Below are 23,905 nucleotides of genomic sequence, written 5' to 3'. Positions count from 1 at the left end.
ATGCCTTACCCAGCCTTATTGCAGGGGGAGGAGCTTGGCCCCGCCTCAACTTGATGCGCATGCTTTGTTCATACCCATGGGAGGGCTGTCCCTTTGGAGATGGGGGAAGAGTGGATGGGGGAAGGGGTAGAGGAGAGGTGGGGGGGGTGGGAAGTGAGGAGAGAGGGAGGGGACTCCGTGAACAGGATTAAAAGGAAGAAAGAAAAAAGGAAGGGAGGGAGGAAGGAAGGAAGGAAGGGAGGGAGGGAGGAAGGGAGGGAGGGAGGGAGGGAGGAAGGAAGGAAGGAAGGAAGGAAGGAAGGAAGGAAGGAAGGAAGGAAAGCCAACCTCATGACAGGCCTTCCTGACGGTTCTTCCTGACAGCTCAAACCTCCAGCAAACCCCAAAATGTGGAGGGGCAATCTTGTCTGCTTGGCTCCCTCTCTCTTTTGAGGCAGACCTCTTTGTTTTATGTAAACACGAGGTAATGTGCTGAGAAGTCTGAAGCCTGAGCTGGAACTTTCTCACGTAGACTGGGCTGCCCACTGGGAGCTGTGCCCACTGGGTGGCCTGCCTGTCACCTGTGAGCTTCCCACGTCATTGCTTTATTCAGGAGCATGGCTGGTCCTAGAGACTGCAGTCACGATGCGGGGTTGCACTTATCTGTAAAATACACCTCAAACAGAATTTCCACCATGATGGATTGGCTTGAACTTTGACATCTTCTTCCTAGGGCTTGAGTGCCTGTGAGGCCTTGGGATGCAGAAATGGACCCGGCTAAGTGTTATTGATTTGGAAGTGGCTCTTCTTTGACTCATAACACTTCTTTCTAAATTTCAAAATGTTGTTGGAGGAATTTTATATTTTTGGTCTTAGTAAGTTCTTTCTTATTACATGTATTTCTGTGTGTGTATGTGCGCACGCGCACGTGCACACACAGGGGTGAGGAGGGGTGAGGGGTTTCCCACAGTGCACATATGGAGTTTGGAGAACAACTTTCAGGAATTGGTTCTTTCCTTCCATTGTTAGTTTCGGGTATATCCTTCAGTATATACGCTTCTCTTATTGGTTAGTGAATGAAACACTGTTTGGCCAATAGAGGCAGGAAGATAGGCGGGACTAGGAGACAAGGAGAATTTGGGGAAAGGTAGAGAGAGACCAGGAAGAGATATCATGTAGAGAATGGGAAGATAGGATGCACTAGGCATTCTCTGGTAAGATAACGCCATGTAGAAATGCACAGAGTAGTAGTTATGGATTAATAATTAAGACATAGCTAGCCAATAAGAAGCCCTAGCCATCGGCCACCAGCTTTATAGCATCTATGTGCTTATTTGGGGCTGAGGGTAGCGGGACCTGGTGGAACAAGAAACTCAAGCAACAGAGATGAATGTCTAGAATTTGGGGACAAATCGTAAATGAGCCCCCGAAACAATTGCAGTCTTCCTGTAGTTGTATTCCTGAGTGTTCCATTTAGTCAGCTTTGATCGGTTACCTTCCTCACGGCTGTGACAAAACACCCAATAAAAGCAACTTAAAAAGCAGAGGTTTGCTTCTGCTCACAGTTCCAGGGTGTGGCCCATGGTAGCTGGGGGTCATGGAAGCAGGCGCTTGAGTCACGTCCTCTCTGGTGTGCTCAGTCACTGTCTCCTTTCTATGTAGTTCCAGACCCCAGCCCATAGAATGGTGCCTCCCATATTTAGGGTCTTCCAACTTCAGTTAACCCAATCTAGAAGCTCCCTCACAGCCCCGACCAGAGGTTTGCTTCCTAGGCGACTCTAGACCCTGTCAAGTCAACTGCTGATGTTAACTGTCACCCAAGTCACTCACCCTCATTCTTTCCCGCCCTGATTTCCATATCTGCACCATCTTCTTCCTTCCCACACTCCCCCTCTTATTAACAGTTGTGCATCAGGGAGGCAAAAGCTTTGGTTTAAATCTAGAACAGACTTTTAGCTGTGCGACTTGTCAGTCTTTTGACATCTCTGAGCCTCAAGCTTTTCCTACGTGGATGGAAATTAGGCTAATTAATAAAGTCAGCCACAGAGACAGACACACCTGGAACCCTACCTGCACCCCATGCAGACATTCTAAGATCTAAATGCAGGGACAAGTTCTGCCTCTCCTTCCTCTCTCCCCTCTCTCTCTCTCCTCTCTCTCTCTCTCTCTCTCTCTCTCTCTCTCTCTCTCTCTCTCTCTCTCTCTCTCTCTCTCTCTCCTTCCTCTCTCCTCTCTCTCTCTCTCTCTCTCCTCTCTCTCTCTCTCTCTCTCCTCTCTCTCTCTCAACCCTTAAGAAGATGTTGTCTCAGCCAAGTATAACAGGCGCTATCAGGGATACCCTCGTCCATCTCTGGCACTACTCTACTGAGGGGTTCTATAGAGAACTATTGCAAACTTCCCATAGGAGGTAGGATTTGACAAGTCTCAGTCTCCCTCCCCAGCTCAGGAAGAGCCCTTGCTGTCAAGTGGGAGGCTATGGGAAGATCTAAGTATATGGTTTTCCACCCCAAAATATAAGCCATATTTGGCTCAAATCTTTGCACAGATCACAGTGACCATATATTTAAAATCACCTCGAGCAGAGAAACTAGAATAATTAAAGTGACAGAATTCTCAAACTTAATTGACTAGACTCTAACAAGTGAACATGTCAGAGGTTTCAGATAACAGAGAGGAGCAGTCAGGCCCATGGAGAGCTTCTTCACGTGTGTGGGAATCAGAAATGTTGGTGGCTGCGACTATCATGGCAAACTATGTATTGTTGGTATTCTGAAACTCTTTGGCATGCCTCACATTAAACCATTAGCAGTGCTCAAACAGTGACCCCTGAGTGTCTTGGAATCCCTCGAAGTCTTTAAGCTCCATCACACTGCTTGCCCTCAACCCTGCTCCACTTGGTGCTTTTCTAGGCTGAGAAGACACAAGGAACCATATGCTCCCAGTAGTGGCCACAGCTCAAATGAAGACGCATTCCCAGGGCCCCCGTGAGAGCCCATTTGGAATCCATGTTGGATAAGTCGGTCACCTGGGCTCCACGGAAGTGGGAGAACACAAGCAAACTAGTGTGACCCAAGGAGCCCAGTAGAACCTAGGGAGCGATGAAATGCCTGTCTCAACTCAGGTGACAACAATTTGGTCACTGGAAGGTGGCAACTTCAGCCACGTGCGCAAGATGGGAAGTCTGAGTTAGAAGTGATCCAGGGGTAGAGTGTCTGATCTATATCACAGAGAAAGAAAACTAAAACCCACTAGAGTAGCCAAGGGAATTCTGGGAAGAGAGGATGTTCTGAACTTAGCACTTAGCCCATGTCTGAAAAAGGAGATGATGAGGCCTAATTCTATCACACATCAGAGCGGACACGTCCTGAGACTGAGCAGGACCCTTATCAGGAAAGCGGGCCAGGCGTCCTCTCTCCTGCCAGGGGTGGCCCAGCCCAGCAAGCTTCCTGTTGATTAAGGCCTTTTCCACGAGAACTGCTGTAGTTATCCCAGCTCTGTATAGCTATGATGAAGCCCCAACCTGAAGCCTTCCTCTTCTCTCTGTTGCTTCTTATTTTGGTGTTTAACATCCCTCAAGTCTACACAGATTAAAGATATGTGGCACAGTGTTGTCTTTTGTTGTTCTGGTTTTGGATTTTTGTTTGTTTGTTTGTTTTGGTTGGATTTGGTTTTTGGTTTATCTTGACAGGGTTTCTCTGTGTAGCCCTGGCTGTCCTGGCACTCATTTGGTAGACCAGGCTGGCCTCAAACTGAGAGGTTGCCTGCCTCTGCCTCCCAAGTGCAGGGATTAAAGGCGTAAACTACCACTGCCTGGCTGTAAATCTTGATTGTAAAACTCAGTGTGCTCTGAATGTGTGTGTACTCACATGGCTGTCAGCCAACACAGGGTTCAAAGCAGATGCTATGCTTGGCCGCATCTCTATCTTATATTTCTTACCACTCAGGGGTGACCACTCTTCTGATATCTATTACCACAGACTTGTATTGCCTTCTCTTGAATCTTATGTAAATGAGAACTAACAAAATGTGCCATTTTTTTCCTGGCTGTTTTTTGTTTTTTGTTTTGTTTTGTTTTTTTTTTTTGTTTATTTTGTTTTGCTTTTTTCCTAATGTGTCTGTGAGATTTATCTATAATCAGATACTAACATGGATGCAGACTATATTGTTTATTGCTGTATAGTCCTCTGATGTATACAAGATCATTTGTTCTTCTGTTGATACACATGTAGGTAGTTACCAGATTGTCACTATTCTGAGTCAAATTATTAAGCGCATGTGAAGGAAATGCACTTAGGAACATATTCCTGGGATCACAATGGCTGAGCCACAAGAGCAGGTGTGTGTCTGGCCTTCCTGTTTACCGTGGGTCATTTTTCAGGGTGGTTGAGCCGGCTGATGCCCTTGGCAGTCAGAGGTGGAGCTCTCCATCTTCCCTTCCCTTCGCCCTCCGCCATTTCCATTGTTTTCTGGCTGGGTAGTAACATATCATTGCCATTTTAATTTGCATTTATCTAATGAATAATGGCACCGAGCACTGTTTCGTCTGCTCACCTGCCTTTTGAACATCCTCTTTGTGCTTGTAAGGTCTTCGCTCATTTTTAAAAGGGTGTTTGGCTTTTTTTATGGTCAATTAATTGACATCCTTATATGATCCAAATTTTTTGGTCAGATAAATACTGCGGATATCTTCCCCTTGTCCGAAGCATTCTTGGTGGGTGTGTGTGTGTGTGTGTGTGTGTGTGTGTGTGTGTGTGTGTAGGCCTTAGTGTTGTTCCTCAGGAACCACCACCTTGTTTTTTTTTGTTTGTTTGTTTTCTTTTTGTTTTTTGTTTGTTTGTTTGTTTTTCAGACAGGGTCTCTTGCTAGCTATTAAGGCAGGCTGCCACCTGGCGAGTCCTAGGGACCCTCCTGTCTCCTCTCCATTGCTGAGACCACAAGTGCACATTATTATGCTCTGACTTTTCATGCAAGCCCTGGGAATTGAACTCAGGTCCTTACAGGTGTCTGGCAAGTACTTTACCAACTAAGCTAGCTTCCCTGCTTCTTGATCATTTTCTTAATGGTTTCATTTGATAATAAAGTTTAGATTATCAAAAACCTTTAATGATGATATTACTTCTGCTATACTGTTTAAGACATCTTTCCTGCCTCCACGTGTTGGGAACCATTGGATAAGTTTTACTTGCTTTGCCTTTCAAGCCACAGCACTTGTAGGGCTATGGCCATCTCCAGATGACTTTCTGGTATGAAGTAAGGTAGCGATCATTTTTATACGTAAATGTATCACTTGTGGGGAAGACCATTCAATCCCCATTTTACTAAATAATATCTTTATCACAAATCAAGACATGGTGTGTGTGTGTGTGTGTGTGTGTGTGTGTGTGTGTCTATTTCTGGACCCTGTTTTGTGCCATTGATTGGTTTGTTTACCCTAATCACATAATCGCTTAAATATTCAATCACTACGATAAATTTGAAAGATGAAAGTGTAATTTCTCCTGGCTTTCAGGTCCTTTGATCCTTCTCATAGTTTTGAATAGGCCTTATCTACTTTTGAAGCACTGACATGTCAACAATATAGAGTTTCCAGATCTGTGAGTGTGTCCGCTTTCTATCATGTAGGTTCTCTTTGTCTTAGAATTTTCAGTTTAGAGGTTTTGTTAGAATTTATTTCTTAACAATTAGACAATTTCAAAAAGCTGGTCTTGGTGGCACATGCCTTTCATGTTACTTGGGAGGCAGATGGATTTCTAAGAGTTGAGGCCAGCCTTGGTGCATTTAAAAAAAATAATAAAAGTAAAAACAAATAAATAAATGACAGTTTTAGCTTGCATCCTACAGTCTTGCATATTGCAAGCAGTTTTCCCTCCAGCCTGGCCCCACAGCCTCGTCAGCCCCAAATAACACACAGAGACGCTGTATTAGATATAAAGCTGTTGGCCTGTTACTAGAGTTTCTTATTGGCAAGCTCTGTCTTAGATATTAACCCATTTCTGTCCATCTAAGTGTTTCCATGTGTTCTTATCTTACCGGAGAAAGGGTCCAGACTGCTCTCTCAAGTCTCTACATTGTACATCTCTTACTACATCTCCCAGAATCCTCCTTGTCTCCTAGTCCTGCCTATCTTGCTCTCCTATTGGCCAACAGTGCTTTATTCATTGACCAATAAGAGAAACATATTTATAGAATGACCTCTTTCATCACTTACATTCAGTATTAATTCAGATAGTATGCTGCAGATGCTTCTTGAACTTTCTGTGCTATTCTTCCATGCCATCTATAATTTTCTTTCATTTCTTCTATGCAAATTTCTATACATATTTCATGGTAATTTTAGTTGTTTTGTGGGTTTGTTGTTGTTGTTTGAGACAGGGTTTCTCTGTGTAGTCCTGGCTGTCCTGGAACTCACTCTGTAGACCAGACTAGCTTCAAACTCACAGTGATCTCTCTGCCTCTGCCTCTGCCTCTGCCTCTGCCTCTGCCACTGCCTGGCAGGCATATTTCATGCCATTTTATTCATAGTCTACTAAGACTTGGTATCATGAAAGGCTGCTGAAATTTATTAAAGATTTCTTGGCATCTGTTGAGATTGTATACATTCTTTTCCTTTACTGTGGTAATGTAACAAGTTATATGTGGTTTCTTTTCAAGGCCTACACTCGAATAAGCCCTGTTTGGGCTTGATAGATTACTTTTTAAGATGTCACTAGATCATACTAGGTAGGGTTTTGCTTAAATGCCTTTTGGATCTATGTTCATGAGAAAGTTTCTCTTTCTTGTAAGTTTCTGACAGATTTTGGAATCAGCTCTTGTTGGCTCGGGCAATGGTCTGGCTTAATGTTCAATTGTGCTCCTTAGAGCATTAATCTCAGCTTTGATTACTGCAAATCAGTAGTTTATTATGACAATAACAAATAATTGGATTAGGTTCAGTGTGGAAACCTATGGTTTTCTACTTGACTCCAGATTGGTAGAGTTTATCTGTCTTTGTTCTATCAGCCATGGAAAACACCCAAAAGAATTATTTACCCACCCATTATTTCTCTTCCTTCCCCATAGGAATGTCCTTGGAAGTAAGTCATAAACGCTCTGTTTCCTACAGATCAGTCTCTCCAGGAAAGAAGAAATAATGAGGTTATTTGGTACCACTTGCTGTTCGTGAACTTGAGCTGACTCCTAAAAGCCCTTCTTTACAAATTCCTTCAAAAAAAAAAAAATCTGGCTTCTACATATAAAAGTCTTCCAAACATGGGAAAGAAATGTATTATCTGTACAGGGGTACTGGGGTGAGGTCTAGGCAACGGAGCTTCCTTCGGGAGGTCCCCCCCCCAGCTGTGTTCTATATGGAAAACAGGAGCTAGTAGACAAGCAGAAGAAGACGAGTATGACCAAGAGGTCCAGGTAAAGAGATGAGCTGCCAAGAAGGCCCAGACCCTTAAGAGAAGGTGATGGTGCTGCTGGCTGAATGACACGAAGTAGTCTCTAGTGCTGCATGCCTGGGGTGTTCTACGTGCTTTTACTGTATTAATACAATTCTCCCAGTTGCTCCGTTCAAAACTTGGTGTCATCCTTGACCCTGGTCTCTGCGTTTGTCACTGTCTCGTTGATGTGACCAAATACACAGCAAGAAGCAACTTAAGGGAGGAAGAGCTTATTTTGCCTCACAGGCTAAAGAGAGTCTACCTTGGCGAGAAGGAGTGTGATGTGGCTGGTCACATTTCACACGCAGGCAGAAAGCAGACATACACACTGGTATTCATCCTTAACGGTGGGTCTTCCTCCTCAGTCAAAGCTCCCTGGAAACAGCCTCACAAACACATCTAGGTGTATCTCTTAGGTGATCCCAAATCCAGTCACGTTGACAGTGAAGACCAATGGTCACATTCTCCTACCCCATACTAATTCATCGGAGAATCCTGTTGGCTCTGCATCTCAAAGCACACAAAATCTGCTTCTCTCCTCGTCTGCCCATAAGGAGCGACTTGCCTAGCAGGTGGGCAAGGTACATTCATTACATACCCACTGTGCTAGGCAAGCCTCTCCACATGCTTCTGACTGCCTCCCTCCTCTAGAATTGGTGCGGACAGAGTTTCGTTTTGTTCACAAAGGTATCTTATGCACCCAGATCAGGACCTTGCTTGGACCAGGTACCCAGTAAACATTAGTTAAGTGAGAAACATCACAACCCTGCTAGAGACTAGGGAACACTACCATTGACAATTTATAGATCAGGGAATGATGGCCTAAATAGATCACCCCTAAAGCTTACCCAGCGCCAGGCTGTGACCGCTGCACCATCCTGCTCGAGGCCAGCCTGGACTTCTAGAAAGCTGCACCCTGCATCTTCATGATGTTTCAATAGGTGGCTGAGAAGTTAAAGGTGTGCCCTGGAGAGATGGCTCAGTGAGCAAGTTAGTGTCAGGCATGGGGCGGGAGCGAGATGGCAGAGACCATGTATGAAGGCTGCCCGTATAAAAGGTCACCCATGTGGAGAAGGGTACAGTCCGGTGCTGTAGAGACAGAGGCAGACTGACCCCGAGCCTTGCTGGCCAGCCAGTCCGGTTTGCTTGGTAAGAAGTTTCAGGCCAATGAGAGACCCTGTCTTAAGAAACAAGGTGGATGGGTCCCAAGGATGACACCCAAGGTTGACTTCTGGCCCCCACACACATGTGCACACATGGATACTTGCACACACATGGCCACACACGTGCTGAAAAAAAAGAAAAAAAACAAACAACAACAAAGGACGAGGTTAAAGACGTCCCGGCCCTGAGCTGCGTCTGGGAAGAGTGGGTAGGGCTGGTGAAAGCTAATCTTCACTTACAAACAGGTGAGAAGAACTCTCCCAAGGAGCTGTTGAATGAGGCTGGAGTTCTGCATTTGCTGTCTTTTTCTCTTAACCGATGCTAAAAGGTGAGGTGGGTGCTGGCAAGGCGGTTCGTTGAGTAAAACCGCAAGCCTGACAACCCTGAGTTCAGTCCCTGGACCCCACGTGAAGGTAGAGAGATTTGACTCTAAAACTGTCCCTGACTTCATATGCGCTCCTACACTAATAGTGTAGTTTAAATGTAATGATTTTGCATAATAACGAGGCATCCTTACGCTGAGTGATGCTCAAGGCAGGTTAATCACATCTGTCTGCTCTCTCGTTTACCATCTTCACGGTAGGATAAGACAGTACCCTTTCGGTTGGCTTTTGGAAACACCCACTCCTTTGTTGTCATCCAAGGTTGGCATCCAGACGTCCATCAGAGCCTCCCGCTCCTTCCTAGCCATAGCTCAGAAACCCTTGACCGGCCTTCCTCCATCCTTCTCCCCTCCTGTTGTAACCATCAGTTCACTCCCCATCACAGGAGATCAACTTTCACACTCTGAGAAGATCCTGTAGCATGGGAAATGGATGGGTGGGATAAGGCTGGAGGCAGGGCAGACATAATGGCGACCTCAGCCAGGGTGGTGGCCATGGGGATGGAGCGAGCTGACCACGGTGGCTGATCGAAGAGATTTCAGGGTTGTGACCGATAAGCTTTTAGCAGAAAAGGAAGCTGACCCAAAGCATTGGGGTTTGGATTAGAATAGGCTTTTCAAACTTTCTTGACCAATAGTAAGAAACTGGCCGAGATCAACAGTAGGAAATACATTTTTGATGTTGACACAAATATATACACATAGACACACACACATACACACCTATGACAAATGAGTTGGACCATAAAATCCCAACCATTTGTGGAATATTCAAGGCTCCCTCCTCTAGTTCTTGCTTCTCTTTGTCCCCCTTTTTTTTTTTTCCTCTTTGTTTTATGTGTTCTGATTTTTGTTACTGTTCTGGTGTTCTGACAGGGCCTTGCTCTTTGCTCTTTAGGGTGGTCCAGCCTCATACTCACACACCTCCCTTTGCTTCAGTCTTCAGGTTCTGGGATTATAGGCACGGGACACCACACTACGCTCTTTTCCCTATGAGCTGGTTGCAGTTCACTACAGCGATAGTCTACGGGTTCCAGCCTGTATGCTACACACACCTGGCCTGAAAGAATTTGGAGGCACCTTCACAGATGCTCAGCACACACGGCCAGACTGACAGGCAAGGTCTAGAAAGCCCTGTGTCTCTGGAGCTCCTTTCTGAAGACCCAGAGCCTCCTTCTACCCAGCCAGTTACCCTTAGTAAAGCTAATGCGGACAGTGCTTAGGCAGAGCTGGAGAGCAAGGGCGTGGCCCAGCAGGTACGGCTTCAGGTGTGCGTGACGGAAACCCTTCAGTGCTCCAATCAAGGCATCACAGAGCTTTCACACCAGCGATCATCACTGTGCAATTAACAGTGACTGCGGTACAGAGCTGGTGCAAGTTTCCAAAGGCAGAAGGGAGAGCAGAGAAAAGGTGATGCTTATCCACAGCAGGGGGTTTCAGCCATCAAAAACAGAACAAAGTAATATCATTTGCAGGGTGCAATCTGAGACAATCACACTAAGCAAATTAAGCCTATCTCAAAGGACAGACATTATTTTTTTTCTCTCTCATTTGTGGTTCCTAGATTTTAAACAGATACAAGAAGTCATCATGTACATATGTATGACACGAGATTAGATGCAAAACTGCCCTGGGAACTAAGGATCAGACAGGGTGGGGTGGGTAGTAGGGTGCTCTACATACAATACATGCTTATGTGAAAGCACTCCATGTAACACTGTACCATGTGCTGTGAGTAGATACACATGAGAAAATTAAATATAAAAAAGAGCTATGTGGATGATGGTGGTAATAGTTGCCTAACAGTGTAAAAGCACTTAGCAATGCACTAAGAATTTTAAAACAGGTTAATTTTGTATATGTATATTCATTTTTCAAAAATTATTAAAAAAAAAAAAAAAAGGTGTGGTACCACATGCTTTTAATTCCAGTGCTCAGCAGGCCAGAGCAAGCAGATGGAGAGTTTGGGGCCAGCCTAGACTGCATTTCAAGACCCTGCCTCCAAACAAAATAAAACAAAATGTCAGCTGTCTGCCGTGACAATCCAGTGATGAAGTCTCAGGTTGGGAGAGTTCTAGAAGGACATCTAGATCCTGCCCCCAACCCAGGGGTCGAACTTCCAGAGCTGTGTTCCTGTCACCCATCTTGTGGTAGAGAGCTCACTGCTGAAGGCAGGTTGGCTTGTCTTTGAGTGATTCAGAACTTTGAGTAGAAAGCTTGTTCCCCTGGAGATAAATGTGATTTTCCCGTGAGCTCTTTCCAATTCCACGCCTCAGGGTCACAAAAACAACCTAAACTCCCTCTCTTGTGTAATATGAATCCAATAAGCATTCACTGGGCACATGCCAAGTCCCACAGCCTGCATTTTGAAGGCTTTTTTTTCTTTTCCAGGTGGATGTCCTAGAGTGTGACAACTGGTTCCCACCTGTGTCCGGTTTTGTCTCATGTAAAATAGTCTTCCACATGCAGCTCACGTATTTGGATATCGGGCCCTCCAATAGTAGTGCTTTTGGGGGAGGTACTAGGACCTTTAGGAGTGCCCTGTGGGGCACTGCTGATGGCATCGACTCTCCCTGATATGAGACACGGAGCCGCGGTGCTTAGTGATGGTCTAGCTAGGTTTGGGTTTTGCTTCCAGCCAGTCTTTCTTCTGCTGTGCTCTGGCCCCTCCCCTGGGGGGGATGGGCATGCCTACTGTGTGTGGGGGATGGGCATGCCTACTGTGTGTGGGGGATGGGCATGCCTACTGTGTGTGGGGGATGGGCATGCCTACTGTGTGGGGGGATGGGCATGCCTACTGTGGGGGGGATGGGCATGCCTACTGTGGGGGGGATGGGCATGCCTACTGTGGGGGATGGGCATGCCTACTGTGGGGGATGGGCATGCCTACTGTGGGGGATGGGCATGCCTACTGTGGGGGATGGGCATGCCTACTGTGTGTGGGGGATGGGCATGCCTACTGTGTGGGGGATGGGCATGCCTACTGTGGGGGGGATGGGCATGCCTACTGTGGGGGGGATGGGCATGCCTACTGTGGGGGGGGATGGGCATGCCTACTGTGTGTGTTGGAGGCGGGCAGCTCCTTAACTCTCAGAAGAAACTCTGGACTCTCAAACAGTTAGAACTGTGAGGCTGGGGGACCCTTTGAAGCTAGACTGAGCACGTATTGCATTAGGAGGTGTCCATAAGCCTTCGGTGGCCAGAGGCCGAAGGTTTGGGTGCCCGAGCTCTTCCTCGGGCTCAGGCACCTGAAACCTTAGTCTCCTACACCATGAAGACCCATATCCCCGCAAACCATAGGCCCAAATAAACCCCTCCTCTCAGGTTGCCGGTCAGGTACTTGGCCACAGCCATGAGAAAAGTAGCCAGTGCGCTTGACATTAATACCTTCCTGCCATCTTCTGAATGACCACTTTGCCGTCCTTTTTGCTCTAATACATGTTTAGACGGGAAATACTCGTGTGAGTGTTATCCTTGACTTTGGAGATCAGAAGCAAACAAACAACCCAGAAAACAAAGCCTGGGGTCCCCAGCAGAGCTTCTGGTCTGAAGATACAGCAGGCTAAGGGGTAGGTTGAGGGTCTAACGTTCTGCACGGAGTGCGGTTCTCCTCTCTCAACACAAGGTAAAAGGCAGCAGGAACCGCATGCTTGGGCCGTTTGTGTCTGTATACAGGTGCACAGACAGCTGTGCGAGTGTAGCGGCCAGAGGTCAAACATGGGTGTCATTTCTCAGGTGCCATCCACCTTGGATTTTTGTCTGGTTTGTTTGTTTGTTTTGAGACAGGATCTCCTATTGTCCTAGAGCTTGCTGAGTAGGCTGGGTTGCATGGCCAGCAAGCCCCAGAGATTTGCCCATCTCCAGTGCTAAGATTACCACACCCAACTTTTTTTTACACGGGTCTGAGGGTTGAACTCGGGGCCTCGGTTTACAGTGAGCATTGCACTAGCTCCCCAGCCTCTCAAGTCTTAAGGATGGATCAAATCCAGTAAATCTTGACCCTGACTCAACAATTGAGTCTGTTTTAGCAGGACTGTGTAAACTTGTGTCTCACTTTTTTTTCCAAGTGAAAAGTCTTAGCAGTGTGGCACAGGCTGGGGCTTTGCCACTCTATAAATATCCATAATGTATGATTTCCTCCTTTGACTCTGGAACCTAAATAAACAGATTATGGTCCAAAAATTCCATAAGACCATAATTTAGTGGCCACGGCACTCCTAAAGAATCTCGTTCTAAATATAGAGGGGTGTTCCTCTGCAGGGAAATATCCCAGCAACTTGGTTCTAATATATAATTAAATCCTCTAGATACTTTGCAGTTATGTTTTATGGCTTATTTTGAGTGTTCGTATTTTATCAGAAAATTATAATTTTCCTCTAAATAGGAGTTTTTACAAGGCGTTTGAATTATGACGGCTGGCTTCGTGCTTCAGCTATAATTAAAACAGTGAAAGGAAGCAATGGAGCCCCATGGCATGCATGGTCCTGCACGGTGCCTGGTCCTGGAATCCCCCTGCATCCTCAGGTCTGGGGGCCACTCTGACGAGCAGTGAGGTCACCGTTTGTAACCACAGCTGGCACAGCTGCTTTCAGGGTAGAAGAGAATGGAGTGGGGGAGAAGGGGAAGGAAAAGGTGGCTAGGCAGGGCTCAGTTTCTAAAACGGCTTATCCTCAGAGGCCTCCCGACCACGCCACCCCGTGGCATGCCCCCACACCCAGGCTTCCCTTTGAGAAACTCACTTTCTAATAAACTGCAGTGATATTTGTTACCCACTGTTCCACCTGACTGTCAGCCTCGTGAGGGCTGTACCAGGTAGATTTTTGTCAATTTGGCACAAGCCAGAGTCATCTAGGAGGAGGAAACCTCAACTAAGAAAAATGCCGCTATCAGATCTGTCTGTGGGGCATTAAAAAAAACCCACAAAAACTAATGATGGATGTGGGAGGGCCCAGCCCCTGTGGGCGGTGCCCCTGCTAGGCAGGTCACCCTGGATTGTATAAGAAAGCAAAGCTGAGTAAACTGTTAGGAGCAAGTTGGTAAGCAATCCTCCTCCGTGGTCTCTGCCTCAGTTCCTGCCTCCAAGTTCCTGCCCCGGCTTCCCTCCATGATGGATTAAGACCTGTAAGGTAAAATAAGCCCTTTTCTCCTCAGGTTGCTTTGGCCCTGGTCTTTGTCATTCCAATAGAAAGCAAACCAATACAAGGCCAGAGCCTAACACGGCCTCTAACGGGCTTTTGAACGTTGTTTGAGCTCTCTGGGAAGACCCTAGCTGAGACTCTTACACAAGGACTCACACACAGAAATGTGTCTTGTCAGAGTTCTGGACAGGTTGGAAGTATGAGTTGGGTCAGGGTTGATATCATCTGTGACCTGTCTTCTGGGCTTAAATGGTTGTCTTCTCCATCCCTGTGGTCCTCTGGCTGTGTGTCTGTGTCCCAATCTTACGAGAATATACAGATACCAAGCACAGGGGACTAGGGCTCACCATAAAGGCTTTATTTACTTTAGGTACCTTTTAAAACCCTCATGGCCAAATATGGAACTCTAGAGTTAGGACTTCAATATATAGCATTTCAGGAGATACGATTCAAACCATAATGCCCATATTGGACCTTTAACAAATCTATACTGATTAAGAATAAATCAAAGACACTCCCAGGCCTCCCTCCAGACACAAGGCTCGCTTATCCCCTGCGCCTGCCGAGTCCCCTCCAGGCTCCCATCCACCCATGCCACATGCACACTCACAGGCCTCCCTCCCAAACTTGACTGGCATATTTGTAAATGTAGATCTCATCCCCTGCTTGATAAATATATCTCACTCTTCATCAAAAAGGTTTCTTTCTGCAGTCAGCAGAGACCATTACAAAAGCCACAACTGCTCAAAACTCAGAGGACACCCGACCATGGGGTACCCGGCCCCAGCTGACATCTATAACACAAACCCCTACACCTAAAGCTCCGAAAATCAAAGAAGGGGGGACAGAGAGACTATAAGACCCAGAGGACCCACCTTCTACATGACAGGGAAGCTGCATCCAGGACTCTCAGTAAGGCGGCTGCCTAAACTAGGCTTGCAAAATGGCAAGATCTTGGGAGGAGTACCAGAAGGGGAAGTCATAATCGGCATATATTGTACTAAAAAATATTATTTCAATAAAAGGAAAAATGATAACACCAGTTGACATGCCAACATATATGAGGGAATCTCACAAGATTCCATTCCTGGATGAAGAGCCACAGGCAGTTAATAGTTGCCGAGAGAGGGACAATTAGTCTTCTCCAAGAAGGTTGCCCAGTCCCAAATGGTGAGCTCTGAACATATGAGCCATACTAAATGGACTCAGCAGATTGTACTTATAAACATGTGTGTGTGTGTGCGCGCGCGCATGTCTATAATTAAAAATTAAAAGGTCATGAATTTGAGAAGTGTGTGGGGGGGGATGGGCCAGGAAGGGAATGATGAGAACACAGTGCTCGCGCATGGAACTTTCGAGATTAAACTTAAAAAAGACAAGGAGAGCCCAACGAATGCTAGAGCATCGAGAGCCACCACTGCGGATGAGCTCTTAGAGGCCTCTCCCCTGGGTGCCTCTGAAGGACACTTGTCCAGAAGTCCTTTCTCTCGCATCCCAAGACATGGATACATGATTTTGTCATCTCTGAGCCAAACCCAGTCAATCCAAACACCCCAAATCTCTTGCCACTTTGGTCATCATCAAAGGGCCTCACAAGGGGTCCCAGGACACACAGGGTTAATGCCCACACTGTGACAAGGCTAGCAGGTCTGCCCATCTGTCCCCTGTTGGCCCCAGCCATGGGTCTTAGATCCTAGTCCATGAATATTATAATGCTTTTCTGTGTCATTGCAAGAGAAACCTAGATTTGGGTTACTGGTGGAGTTTAACAGGGTGTTTATTATGCCCTTCAATTGTCACTGTCCTGGTTTCTTTCTGTCACTGTGATGAAACACTCTGACCAAAAGTACATTTGGGGGGAAAGGGTCTATTGGGTTGTACTTGCAGACAGACCATAGTCCATCACTGGAGGCAGTCATGGCAAGAACCCAAGCAAGCTGTGGAAAAATGATGGTTACTGCCCCTAGGCTCGAGCTTAGCCAGCTTTTTATACAGCCCAGGACCACCTGCTGGGGGGGGGATAGAGCTGCCCACAGTGGACTGTGCCTTCTTCCATCAATTAACAAGCAAGAAAACCTGCACAGACATGCCCACAAGCCAATCTGATCTGCCGGGTCCCTCAATTGAGAATCCCTTCTCAGATGACTTGATTGACAGTTAAAGCTAACTAGGAGAGCCACTAAGGTGGCTTTGGCTCCCAAGGTGCTAAACCTCTGCTTGTCACTGTCCTTCAGGCCTCGGGTCTGGAACCCAAGCCAGTAGCAGACAGCGTCCTGTTTTTACGCGACAAAAGATGGGAAGAAGTCAGAGGTGCCTTGATGTCTGCATTCAGTCCTGAAAAGTTGAATGAGGTAAGAGGCTGGAAATACAGATCCTTCCCCTTAAGGAACAGGCTACTCTGCAAAGTGAGGCAGAGCTAGACCAGGTACAAGGGTTGCCCAGGTGGTACATCAAAGCATCTCGCCAGAAGAGGCCCTCAGCCTATCCGATACACAGAAAGCAAAGTGTCTTCCACTTCTCTGGTGTTCCAGGCACCATCAATCAGTGTTTCATACTGCATGCCTGGCTCTGTCCTGGGACACTGCTTGAGGCACTTTGAGGCACTCAGGAAGAAAAAAACGGAACAGAGTTTCTCATACTTCAGTGTATAATTGATTGGGGAGCCTGTTCAAATGCAAATCCCCACACAGGAGGTCCTGGCAAGTCTGAGATTGTGAACTTCAAACTACTGGTTGGTCCAGGCTGTTTGCTGGATGGTGAAGCAATTTCCAAGGCTGGATCATGCCTTAGATATGGAAGTGTGGACAATGAGTGATGGGTAAGACGTGATGCTCTCTCTCCCTGCGGAATTCTAGGTGGGCAGCCAGGCACCATCATCTTTCAGACAAATTCAGAGGCACTGTCAGGCTCCATGAGATTCACAAATCTCCTTTCTTATTCCCAATTGCTTGTGGAGATAACAGACAGGACAGGTTGCCTAAGAAGTGTGTCCGACTACCTCCTTCCCCAGCAGATACGACCCTGATGGCTTCTAGATGCTTCCTTGACCTTTCACCTCTAGCTCATTGGTTCCCACTATGGGACTAGGGGAAGATTATAATTTGTATGAGGTGGAGGAGGGGGGATTACAAGTTTGAAGTCAGCCTAATCTATATAATTAACCCTTGTCTCAACAAAACAAAGCAAACAAACTAGAAAACTAATTCTTCTTGGCTACTCCAAGTCCCGTGGAATCAAAATACCAAAGGTTCCTGAGAACCTGTGGGTCCCCCCATGATCCTGCTAAAGCCTCAAGGGGACAGCCCCAAGGAGTGAGTGTTCCATTTGGTCCTCCATGTCAGTGTACGCCTTATCCGTTGCCTTCCCAGGCCCTGCCTTCTCTGACTTACTTCTCTCTGTGACTCTAAGGGTCCATCCAGTTATATATTTACTGTGTTCGTTCTGTCTCATCCTGCTATGTGGATGCCTCAAGGGACAATTTTTTTCCTTTTTCCTGTTATCTTTTTTTAACTTTCAGCTGTATACACAAGGTGTGTAATAGTCACTCAGTAATGGTGGCTCAAAGAACAAAAACTGTTCCAGTGAATACTGTGATAAGAAAAAATGAAAGGGAAGTCATTTTATCAAGAAAGAAATTAGAAGCCCACGTTGCTCTCACGGGGACCCAAGTTTGGTTCCCGACACCCACGTCACGTGACTCACAAGCACCCCGCCTGTAACTTGAGCTCCAGGGATCTGATGGAAGCAGGAAAGGCAGGTGGGTCACAGAGACAGTGCCGGATGCTGGGCCCAGGCACAAGGCTATACAGAGATGGGCAGAGTCTCAGCATTGCTAGTCCTTCCGGAATAAGTGGCTTTTGGACGTTAGTCACCACACTCCAGGGTTCCTCGCCCCATCCCCAGGGGTTCCTCGCCCCATCCCCAGGGGTTACTCTAAATCAGTCAATCGAAAGTCTGCTTTTGCTTGGAACTGTGAGACTTTCCCTTTGGCATCTTGGTAGCTATGGTGTTTCCCACCTCATGGCACACACCCCTCCCATCAGCCTCCTCTCCCTTAGGTTAGGCTGCCTCAGTCAACAGCACCTATAATTATTTTACGATCAGCAGTGTATGTGTGTGTGCGCGCGTGCATGTGTGTGTGCATGTGTGTACATGCATGTGTGTGTGTGTGCGCGCGCGTGCGTGCCTGTTTGTGTGGCTTTTGCTTGTTTATTTGGAAAAGCTAGGAGTCAAGTGAGGTCACATTTTCAATTAAAAATAAATTGCTTTTGGCTTTAGTCTTGGTGCGGATAATATGCAGAGCAAATGTGATTGACATCTCCTGCTTCAGGAAGAAGGGACCAGCATCATCATACATAGATGGGTGACAGACTAGAGATTAGGATTTATAGGATGGATTACTGAGTATTGCTTAGAACATAACTGATTTTTGTTGTTGCTAGAGAAAACCTTGCCTGGTTAACCTGCTAGATTTTCTACCCATCCTCCAAAAACATTTGTGCTTTTTAAAAGGGCAGCTGGGAGATTTATTTAGGCCTTGACGGTCTTTCACTAGATTCCTTACCAAAGGCTGTGAGTAAGCCTGGAATTGTGCACAATTTTACTGTGAACCAGGAAGTAAATGGACTTAATTTCAGGAAACAAAATTGAAACTAAATCCATACGTCTCCAACGGAAACACATAAATAATGAGATGCCCTCGGGGCGGTTAGTGCTTGTTTTGTTTTTAAATGTCATAACTCATCAGGAAGAGGGACAATTGGTGGAACCTGTGTGTCTGTGTTTCCCTTCTCAACTCTTCCAACTTGGAGGAGTAACTTTCACAGACTCTTGTAAGACAGCGTGAGTCAGCAGGAGAGTGACAGGTGGCCTTCAGGTACACAAGAGGAGAGAATGCACTTCAGAGGAAGCTGGCAACTGCATTGGAGTGATGACGAGTCCGGCTCCCTTCTAGGACTGGGGTCCTGAATGCCTCCTAAAGGCCTGTGTGTTAAACACTGGGTTCCTAGCAGGGCTCCCCTAGGAGCTGATAAGATGCATATCCCTGAAAAGGGACTGTGCATCCCAAACATCTCAGATTTCTCCTCTTGCTTCCTGGCTGTGCAGTCAGAAGTTTTGCTCTGACACAAACCCTAGCCATAATGTGCAGTCTCACCACAGGCCTGCCTGATCATGGACTGAACCCTCCAAAACCGTGAGCCAAGAGAAACACATCCCTGTATAAATTGGCTGTCCTGGGTATATTTTCATAGTGGCAGAAACCCGATCGATACAGCTACCAAGGAAAGGGATCTGAAATCACAGAGGTTGTAAAGGCCTCCGTGGTTGAATAACTCACCATGCACTTTAACACTTTAAAAAGACATTTGATGATCAGTTTCCACTCACAGTTTTAAAAAGCTTAGGGAGTTCCTGCCATCGCCTGCTGCTGAGCAAATGGTGCCATTGGTTGACAGGTCTTGGCAGGTCCCACTGTTGAAGCCTTCCTTTTTAGTGCCTCAAGGACAGCAACCCAACATGGCAACATTATTAGTCAGTTTTGCATCACTACAATAAAATACCCGAGGCTCAGATAACCTATCAAGATAAAAGGTCTAGTTAGCTTGCACTCAGCAAAGTCAAAGTCTAAAAGCAATCGCCTGCCCTGGCTTGGCCTCCAGTGGGAACAGCGTGCCGTGACGAGTAGTGCACGTTGGAGCAAATGCTCACATCTAGAATCAGAGTGGGCACAGAGACAGAGCGGGGTCCCAGAATCCCCTGCAAAGGCATGCTCCCAGCAACTGAGCTATTCATGGTCTCAGCACCCCCTCATACCTCAGTCCTGAAGGCCAACTCTCTGCACACCATCACTCGGTGACGCTGTTCAACCCCTTCAGGCAGCTTGTATGTTCTGTCCTCAGAATCTTCGTGGACATTTGCCCCCTCGCCCAGACAACCAAGGACCGAGCAGGTACAAGAGAGCAGGCCACTTCACAAGTGAGAGCCTGAGGATGTGGGTGTCACCCCAAGCGAATGAGCCACTCACACAGCGGTGTACGGATGCCGGTTTCCACCGTGTGAGACTGGGGAAGGCTGGCATCTTGCACAGCACCGAGGGCTGCAGCTCTCTGCCTAATTTTTCACTTTCATCCAGATGTTTCCTGTCGGGAAGGCATAGTCAATAATGTATGAGTCTTGTAGACAGAGGCATATGTGCTTATTACTCCCCATAGGCCTTTCCTGCCCGGGAGAAGACGCATGACTCAAGAATGGCTGCAATTTTTAAAAATTCAAGTTGATACAGCCAGCTTGTGAGTGAATGCGTGGCCCGGATCATTTTGGTGTGAAAGTCTTTGCACAATTACAGTCATCCCTGGGGCTTGGGCCCTTAAATTCCCTGCATAGACTCTTCAGGCAGTCGGCGCAGGGGCTCCTGCGGCAGAAGAGAGTCTCTGATAACACTGGAGCAAGCAGCTTTCTCTCGGTGGCATCCCTGCCGGCGGTTTGCTTTTAATATTTGCTTTTATTTCTTAATCCTTCCGAACAATAAAAATAAAAGTCATTATAAACCAGAGTAGCTGTGGTAATAAATACTTCAGAGTCCAAAAATACATTGTCCCTGTCTGACCAGTTTCCCATTTTCCAGGATGTCTGGGTATTTATCTAGCAGCATGAGACCATTATCCCGAGACACGGTTGTATCCTACTGACACCTAATCTTCTAATTAAAATTAGAATAATGACGGACTGTTTAAATTCTACTTAAAAATGTTCCTTTCCCATTTGCATTTAAAAGAAAACACGCTCCTCATCACCGATACCCCATCCTGGGTTATAATTTGTCTTTCTTTTGATGGAATCATAATGTCACTCCCAACTTGCCGCTGGTTAAATGGAAAGGAGCATCTAAATGTGCTTTACAGCTTGGTTGTTGCTTGGCAACATCAGCAGCCGCCTCCTCACCGGAGTAAGTTCTAATTGGCCACAACTCCTTGACAGGAGTCTCTGACTTATTAGAAACGACACTTGATTATTCATCTAGGTGGCTAGAGCTGATGCATGTCAGCAGGGGACTTTGCATGAAAAAATGAGTCACGGATGTTTTTAATATCTGGGTGGCTTTTTAGCAGTGGTACAGTGGACGGAGACAGTGATAAGTTTCATTAGCTAGAATAAAGTTTTCATTTGTTAGTCAACAGTTAGAGCATTTCAAGGTGTTCGTTTTTGTTTTATTTTAATTTATTTTATTTTATATAACAAAGTCCAATTAAATGAAAACAAACATTTATACACAATATTTGGGAATTTGGGCGTCGTTCTTTCCAAACTACTTCCTGCTGGTAAGGGGCGCTGTCATGGGGGATTCGAAGAAGATTCAGATATCCTGGCTGTAGTCTGTAGGGCTGTTTTGTCCAGCTGTTTTGAATGTAGGATCAGCTTGTACTCTGTTTCAGGTGGTCTGGCGTGATCAAACCACATTAGTCTGGAAGGAATCCACATCTTTTCATTTTCTGTGGAAACAAAAATAGAAATCCTTTCCCCCAGTAACTTGTCCTTCAACTTAAATTTTGGAGTCAAAACATTTTTTTTATTTAATTTATTATTTTACATGTCGATCCCAGTTCCCTCTCCCTCCCTCCCCCCAAGGTGTTCGGTTTTTAAAGCCCTCTTGGGTAGCTCACACTTATGTAGTCAAACCTCAGTTCTTAAACATGGATGCCCTCGGGTGCACTGTGTTAGCCAATGGTGAGTGATTATAGCAAATACCAGGACAGTCGTCATACAACAAAAAGACAGGCAGACGGAAAGAAAAAGATATTTTAACTCAGAGATCTGGGGATTCCAGTCCTCACCTAATGGACACACTGCTTCTAAGTCTCTGTCAGGAAAGGGGGAGGCAGTGTGTTGTGGAAGGGGGAGCAGAAAGGTTAACATCTCACGCTTGTGCAGGGGACAGTCTTACAACTGGGCCCCCTGAAGTCGATGTTAGGGAGAAGGTTATGGTCTGGACAGAGCTTACTGGGTACTAGGCTTACTCCGAGACTAGGAAACTTCACTCAGGTTGGGACACAGTGTACAAGAAACAGACCAAGGAAAAAAGAATTGTAAACGTGGGTTGAGGCATGCAGAGGCCACTGCCCTGTACCAGGGGGAGCCAAGAGCTTGGAAGTAGAGGAGTGAATTGCTCAGAACTCTGTGGCCAGAGAAAGGCCTTCAAGATGCCAGATGTCCCCAGACATATGAGGTAAAGCCTCCTGGAGCAAATGAGGACTATAAATGGTGTATCTGGAATCTCTTCTACAGTGCCCAGCCAAGGGATGTGGCGAGTTCCCATGGTCCAGGCGTGGGCGGGTCCAGGCGTGGGCAGGCTCCCAGGGTCCAGGCGTGGGCGGGTCCAGGTGTGGGCAGGTCCAGGCGTGGGCGGGTTCCCAGGGTCCAGGTGTGGGTGGTTCCCAGGGTCCAGGTGTGGGTGGTTCCCAGGGTCCAGGTGTGGGTGGTTCCCAGGGTCCAGGTGTGGGCAGGCTCCCAGGGTCCAGGTGTGGGAGGTTCCCAGGGTCCAGGTGTGGGTGGTTCCCTGGGTCTGGGGGTGAGATCAGGTATAAGCCTCTACTCTGATTCTTTTCTTGGTCCTTCTCCACACATGGGTAAATGACTAACCTAGTTACACTCATATAACTCAAGACCCCTTTTTTCCTACTCCTCCCTGCTTCCAAACACTCAGTAAGACACCATTCCCCAAACTTCCAGACTTTCAACAGCTTTTAAATGCTGAGGTATTTCTTTCTCCGTCCTTCCTTCTTTTCTTCCTTGTGTTCATAGTATCAGATCTGCAGAGAGTGAAATTATAACCTAAGAGTAGATATATTAAAGGGCAAAGGGAACATGGGGCCTGATTTTTGTGAGAAGCACCAGGAATCAGATGGTCTCACCTTATTTTTTCTCATGTTCATGAAATTATTTGAACACAAAAACATTCAGGTTCTAGCATCATGGAATTCTAAGGTCAATCCGTCAGAGAGATATCAATAAAGTTCTTTGTAGATTGGATATGTCACTTCAAGTAGACAGGGTTAATGATATGCCCCTCTATAAACCCACATTTAGAAGATGACTGCTTTTCCCCCCATGGTCCCCAGCAAATTGTTAAGCTGATATTTCATAGTGTATTAGTTATATTTTGCATTGTTGTGACAAAACACCAGACAGTAGCAGCTTAAGAGGGAAAGGGTGGGTCTTGACTCACAGTTTAAGGGAAACAGTCCATCACAGCGTGGAAGGCAGAGAGGCAGGAGCAAGAGACAGCTAGCTGGATGCATTGTCTCTGCATTTAGTTAGCACACAGAGTAGACAGGAAGTGAGGCCAGCCCCCAGCCCCACCCCAGGGACCTATGTCCTCCAGCAAGACCCTACTTCTTAAAGGGACCACAGCTTCCTGGTACAGCACCTCCATCTGGGGACCAAGTGTTAAGAGATAAAAGCCTGCTGGCAGGGTGGTGCACGCCCTTAATCCCAGCACTGGGGAGGCAGAGGCAGGCGGATCCCTGTGAGTTTGGGGCCAGCCTGGTCTACTGAATGAATTTTGGACAGTAAAACCTTGTCTTGAAAAACCAGGGGAAAAAGGGGATGTGGGGGACCAGAAGCAGCATTTACACAATGAGACCAAGCATGTGGGCCCGATGGGGAGATGCTGGTGCGGAAGAAGGAAGTTCAGAGGAGGGTAGGTCCTCCGTAGGACAGGTGCCGTGTTCAGACCCTCCTGACTGTGCTGCGTGCTTTACATTTTTTCATTTCTAATTGTAGTTAGAGCACTTCAAAGGAGGAATTATCAACCCCATTCTGAG

The 23,905-nt window shown here is 46.6% G+C and overlaps 1 protein-coding gene across 2 annotated transcripts in view; it reads left to right on the top strand.

Annotated features, from left to right (window-relative positions):
• Tbxas1 (thromboxane A synthase 1) overlaps window positions 1-23,905 on the top strand; it is a 166,927-nt gene that overhangs the window by 73,989 nt on the left and 69,033 nt on the right. For both annotated transcript variants that reach the window (XM_051174681.1, XM_051174680.1), the window contains exon 5: window positions 16,319-16,435. In XM_051174681.1, the coding sequence (XP_051030638.1) occupies window positions 16,319-16,435 (117 nt within the window). The remainder of the gene's footprint in view (window positions 1-16,318; window positions 16,436-23,905) is intronic.

The sequence above is a fragment of the Phodopus roborovskii genome, unplaced genomic scaffold, assembly GCF_943737965.1.
Source record: "Phodopus roborovskii unplaced genomic scaffold, PHOROB, whole genome shotgun sequence".
NCBI classification, from domain to species: domain Eukaryota; kingdom Metazoa; phylum Chordata; class Mammalia; order Rodentia; family Cricetidae; genus Phodopus; species Phodopus roborovskii.
The sequence above is the reverse complement of the archived record's forward strand: the minus strand, read 5'-3'. Positions and strand labels throughout refer to the sequence as shown.